Source organism: Pediculus humanus, genomic scaffold (assembly GCF_000006295.1).
Source record: "Pediculus humanus corporis 1103172108318 genomic scaffold, whole genome shotgun sequence".
In the NCBI taxonomy this organism is placed as follows: Eukaryota; Metazoa; Arthropoda; class Insecta; order Psocodea; family Pediculidae; genus Pediculus; species Pediculus humanus.
The window spans coordinates 1339027-1345278 of NW_002987887.1; the positions used below are offsets into that span (position 1 = coordinate 1339027).

Below are 6252 nucleotides of genomic sequence, written 5' to 3' on the forward strand. Positions count from 1 at the left end.
TGATCACACGTGAAAATGCGTTTCTACAAACGCGAAGGGCTCCCGATTATGCTGGGATGCTGGGTTACGGATTTTATTTTTAAAAAAAAATTCTCTTTTCATCAAAAGGAATTTTCTCTCTCTCTCTCTCTCTCTCTCTCTCTCTTTTTTTGCAAAATAATAATGATAATAACAAGAAAAACAGGGAGTTTCGAGTTGTTGTTGTTGTTGTTGTAATTAAAAAAAAAAAAAAAAGGGTTTTTAATTACAAAGGAAATTTAAATACTTTAAACGGTAAATCTTTTTAATAATATCGAAAAAAGTTTAATTTTCTTTTCTAAAAAAAAAAAATTCCAGAATTCAAATAATAATGATGATGATGATGATGATGATAATGATAATGATAATCCAGTAGTAGTTGTTGTCGAGATTCAAGGTCGAAATTTTGGAACGTATCGAATAACATTTAAAACCTGCGTTTCATGCGTACATTGAAAAAAACTAAATTGAATCGGTAGTAGTAGTAGTAGTTTAAAAAATACTTTAATGTTCTCTCTCACTCTCTCACTCTCCCTCTCTCTCGCTCTTTCTCTCTATCCATCTGTTTGTCTCTTTCTTTCTTTCTCTCTCTTTTTCCATTCTCTTTCGACTACTCTGGATATATCATCATTTTTTATTTATTTTTTTTCTTACTCTCAAGTGTGATTTCTCTCTCTCTCTCTCTCTCTCTTTCTCTCTCTTTCTCTTTATCTGTCTCTCTCTCTCACACACACACACTCTCTCTCTCTCTCAAGGTGAGAAAGCTGAATTTTTTTTCTGATTTTGCTCGGTCATACTCGTTATTGAAAAAGAAAAAAAAAAAAACATTGCGTCTCACGGAAATTTAATCGGTCATACCTACCTGTTACCGTCACGAGGAACACGGTTGGGAAAAAGAGGAGGGGAGGAGAGAAGGGGGAAAGGAGGGAAGAGAAGGGAAAAGTGGAAAATAAACCCTTTTTTTTTTAAATCCGCATAACGACGATTCCCACGTCCAGAATTTTCCATTACTTTGCTCTTAACTCACCCTCATCCTCATCCTCACTCTCACCCTCACACTTCCTTCCCTTCGTCAAGTTGGGTCCGGCGACAACAGACGCGAACACACACGAAATGAGTCTTTAGAGATTAACACGTTCGCACGAAGGGTGAATTTTAATTTTCTCCAGCCCTTTTTCACAAAAAAGGGAATATTATAAAAAACTTTTACCACGGTCGAAATGATTCACAAAATCTTTTTCTAAAATAATCCAGAGTCATCTGTTTTTCTCCAATTTTGTTATTCCAGTTCCACTGGAACGCGTCGTCGTTTGTTCTTTATAACGCACTCGCGTAACGAATCCAGGATCCCCTCCCCCCAAAATATATATTTATAAATGAATTTTTTTTTGATGACGTCATATTAAACGGGGTTAAACGTGATTGAATTCGGAGGGGAGGGGGAAACAAAATGGATGACGCGCGTTACTTTTTACGCTACAATTAATTATTATTATTATTATTAATTTAAATGGACGTACGAAACGTTATAAAGGTTACGCGCGCGTGCGTAATTAAGTCTAACGTTAATATTTATTATTAAAAAAAAAATTGAACGTGGCAGAAGAAAGATTAAATTAATTCGATTGAAATTTTCACGTTTTTTTTTTTGTTATTACGTGTAATTGAACAAATTTGGGAAATGTGGAAAAGTGCGTGGAAGAAGAAAGGAAAAGGAAAAGGGTTGAAATTTTACCGCGTTAAAAAAGGCGGTGGTGGCGGGTCGGTAGTAGTTGAAAACGAAAATCCTTTTGATGTGTGCGTATGTACGCGTTTACCACACCCCCACCCCCACCCCCTTTTACCCCCCGACGTTTTGAAAAACTTAATTTCCGTGATGATGATGTTTTTCTTTGAAGGTGAAAGAATTGATAAAGGGTAAAAAGGGAAATTACGGGAAAAGACTCGACAAAATAAAAAAACTAAACTCCGGGAAAGAAAGAAAAGAGAGAGAGAAAGATAAAAGGTTTTCTTATCTTTTCATCTCTCTCTCTCTCTGTTTTCCCGAGTGTTATTATTTATAATAAAATCCGCGGCGTGCGTTTTTATTTTCCCCTTTTATATATATATATATATATTCGCTTTGAATGTAATTGGACCGCAACCGCCACCGCCAACTCCGCCGCCATTTTGAATTAGAATATATCATTTCGTAATTTAATTTTTGTAATTTTTTTTTTTTTTTTGCAGTGTTGGGAAAATTGCGAATTGCTACAAGCCAATTTTCACATTTGGGGTTCGATATGCAAAGCTGAAATTTGCGTAAGTTTAACATTATTTAATCATCAAAATTTAATTAATTTAATTTGTTCATAGAGTAAATAAACGCGAAGGCGCGTAGAAAAAAAAGAAAGAAAAATGTCGGAAACGCTTTTATTTACTCTATTATCATCATCATCATCATCATCATCATGGTCATAGTCATCGTCATTATTAATTATAAGAAAATTCGTGTGACGTCATTTACTGACCGTTAAATTTTTTTTTTTTTTTTGAATTTTGGCGCGCGCAAAAAAAAAAACGGAAATTCGAAATTGAAATAAAATGAAAAATTTTGTGTCCGGTTTATCGTGACGCGACAGGAATGATGATGATAATGATGATGATAATGATGACGATGATAAGAATAATAATGATAAATTACACCCGTTCGTAAATGTTCTTTCATTCGAGATTTCTTTCTAAGAAGAAAAAAAAAAAAATTTTTTCGGGGCGAATTCCAAATTTACACTTTTCCCCTTCCCCCTCCGCTGTTGATTACGTTGATTTGGCCCCCCGTCTCCCCCCAAAAAAATCACAGATAAGAAGGAAACTTTTTTTTTTTTTAGTACCAGAACCTCGTTAATTTTTTTTTTTTTTTTTGTAATGATTTAAACGACATCAATCATTACAATTTTTTTCTCCCCCCCTCCCCATCTCTCTCTCTGTCTTTTTCCGGCAGAATAGAAAGGATGACTGAACGGATAACGTTTCGCTTCATGTTTTTCTTTTCATTCGTTACATACAAAATGTGTGGAAAATTAAAAAAAAGAAATTCATAGCTTTAAGCATTTCCTTTTTATTCTCCGGTTATCATCTAACTATTAATGCATAGACAGAGAGAGAGAGAGAGAGAAAACATTTGCGATAACCAGTTAATGGGTTTTTCTTTCTCTTTATCGAAAAGAGAGTGAGTGAGAGAGAGAATAAGCGTATAATAATGAAATGGCACGACCGAGATACGGCAAACTCATTTCCTATATACTCTTTCGAAAGAGAGAGAGAGAGAGAGGGAAGAGAGGAAGAAACCTCTTGTTCTCTTTTTTTTTTTTTTTTTTCCTTCTTCCTTCTTCTTTCTTTTTCCTCTTTGAAAAGAATAAAGAGAAAGGAAAAGAACATTATTATAACGTTGTTGTTGTTGTTGTTACCACCGCTTCTCACCACCGCCACCGCCATCTTTAAACGCTCCGAGAAAAATTTAACAAAAAGATATATATATATATATAATTGATCGCGATAAAGGGTTTTCCGGTTCTTTAGGGCATTATTTTCTAGATAGTTGAAAATGAGTAAGGGGAAAAATTGTTTTCTTTTTCTATATAACAAACCGACGAACCGACAAACCGACGATTTCGTTGTAATAAATTTCGAATCATTGAAGGCTGTGTAATGAGTTTTTAAATGAATTTTCCAACCCTTAATAAAAAAAAGAAAAACTTTCTCCCTTAATAAAATATTTTTATTTTTTATTTTTTTCAAGAGAGTTAATTTAATTCAATCATTCATTCATTCGTTTTTTTAATCTCTTTTTACAGTATCCGGGGTGTCAAGAGGCTTGTAAATTTCACAGGGATAGCAGCAGTCAGGAAAAACAATCGGAACCCGTGATAAAAGCACGGGGAGAAGAAGTATTGAAAATTGAAAGCGACGTTGCCAAATGGCCGAGACCCACCACCGTTCCCCCGCAATCGTCTCTCGTCTACGTGGTCATGAGAAAAAATCCAGATTCGAGTTGGACTCAGATAATACAAACGGGTGATCGTTCCGTGTCGTTGCCATCGGACACGATCGCATCCAACATACGAGTTCTCGTCGTGGATCCCGAGGGACTCGTCACGATGTACAGTCCGCCGATTTCGATACACGAAAAATTAAACGACAGCATAGTGAGTCGAATAATGGCGGGAGTTCAAAGCGACAGGAAAAAAGCGGAAAGGATAAGCATAAACACGCCGAAATCGAACACGTGGGAATTGAAAGAGGTTTCTCTGATACATCAAAAAGTTCTCGTACTCGCCGAAGTGTCGTGGGAACCGAGGTTCGGACACTCCGTTTATTTGGTCACGTGGGAAGTCGACGGGGGAGGATTGAAGGGAAATCTATTCACGGATTCGACGTGCGTGACTCTCTCCCTATGGCCCGATACCATATATCACATACAAGTGGAAGTCGTGTCGAAAACGGATAAAAGCGTACCCCTAGTTTTGGACACGCACAAAGCGACGCAAGTGTCGTTCGACATATCGCAAACGTCATCGCAAAATCCTCCAATCAACGCGTTCAACAACGAATATAGTAAAAATCAAAAGAAGAAAATTCTGTCGGACGTGACAAAGTATCAGTTGAAATCGAAATCGTCGCTGTCGTCGTCATCGTCGTCGTCGGATGAGGAAATAACGAATCGTCAAAATTCGGATAAGATCGTGAGTCATAATAATCCCTCGGTCAAGAGAAAGATATTCTCGAACGAGAAAACGAAAAAAGACGTGTCACTAGAAGAACAATACGACACGCCGAAATCGAATTTAAAATCAACGGCAAAAATAACGGGTTCCCTGTCGTCGGTTCTCGTTAAATCCTCGGTTGATGCGGAACCGGAAATGATTGACACGCGACAGAGAACTGAACTCGCGTTCGGGTCAGCCGCCGCCATTTTTTTATTTCTAATCATTTGCGGTCTTTTGGCGCACAAAACGAAAAAAAGGAGAAAAAATTCGAACGTGGCGGCCGTGACGGGAGCGGGAGCGGGAGCTGGCGCGGGAGCGGCGAAACGTTCGCACGGTTCGGATTTTGAAAATTTTTACGATAAAAATTCCTCGTCCGTCAAAAAAATAGTTTCGGATTTTAATTTTTCACCCAATTTAGTTTTAGTCACGACTTGTGATGAAAATTCTGTCGTACCGGAAACGACGACGACGACGACGATGACGTCGACGACGCAACAATCGTCGCGTAATAAAATAACCAAAGATGATGATGATGAATATCGAGAAGAATCGTCGTGGAAGAAAAATTTACCCGCGTTGACGACGTCGCGTCGCGATAAAACAATTAAAAACATTATTAATAATAATAATAATAATAATTTATATCAAAATAACGAAAATGATATGGACGATGAGAATTCGTTGAAAAATATACTCGTGGTTGCAGAAAGAGAAACGGAAGTTGACGTGTGACGAAAACCTCATTTTCGACCTCATGATGATGATATTTATTAGAAAAAATTATTATTATTATTTTCCCCTCCCCCGGTTTTAAAAATAACCGGAAACTAAAATCGTCACTCCGTGACGTCAAAAAAAAATCTTTCAATTATCATTATTATTATTATTATTATTATTATTATTAACTTAAAACTAATAGGAAAATTATAATAAGAAAAAAACAAAATGGCGGATATAAAATGTAAAACGTATGATGGTTGTTTTAATCATTTATTTATTTATTTATTTTTTTAAATCGATTATTTATTGATTTTCGCGGGGCGGGGAGGCGGGACGGGGACGAAGTATACGAGGGGGGAGGGAAGAAGAGAGGGGAAAGAGATATGAAGGCGGAAAAGAAATAATAAATTATTTTGTAGTAGAAGAATAAGAAGAAGAAACGAAAATAGAGAAGGAAAGGAGATGAGAGAGAGAGAGAGAAAAAAGAAACGTGGGAGGAGAAAGAAAAAATTTTAAATTTCCCGCCAAATTTTTTTTTTTTTTTTTTTGACTACCTACCACGACCACGTTTGTAATTTTGTATTTAATGAGACTGATTTATTATTATTATTATTATTATTATTATTATTATTATTATTATTATTATTATTATTATTATAGAATATTTCGTTTGTTCAAAAGGAAATGTAAACATTGTAAATGATAATAAAATATATATATATATATATATACATTGTTAGCTTTCGATGATGATGATGATGATGATGAT

At 35.8% G+C, this 6252-nt stretch overlaps 1 protein-coding gene across 1 annotated transcript; it reads left to right on the forward strand.

The window, feature by feature from the left end:
• Positions 1 to 1699: 1699 nt before the first annotated feature.
• Positions 1700 to 5495, forward strand: Phum_PHUM604090 (uncharacterized protein; the record flags this gene model as incomplete). Its single annotated transcript, XM_002432852.1, has 3 exons — positions 1700 to 1819; positions 2248 to 2319; positions 3852 to 5495. 3 exons carry the CDS (start codon positions 1700 to 1702, stop codon positions 5493 to 5495), a joined length of 1836 nt encoding a protein of 611 aa, XP_002432897.1.
• Between the last annotated feature and the right edge of the window lie 757 nt (positions 5496 to 6252).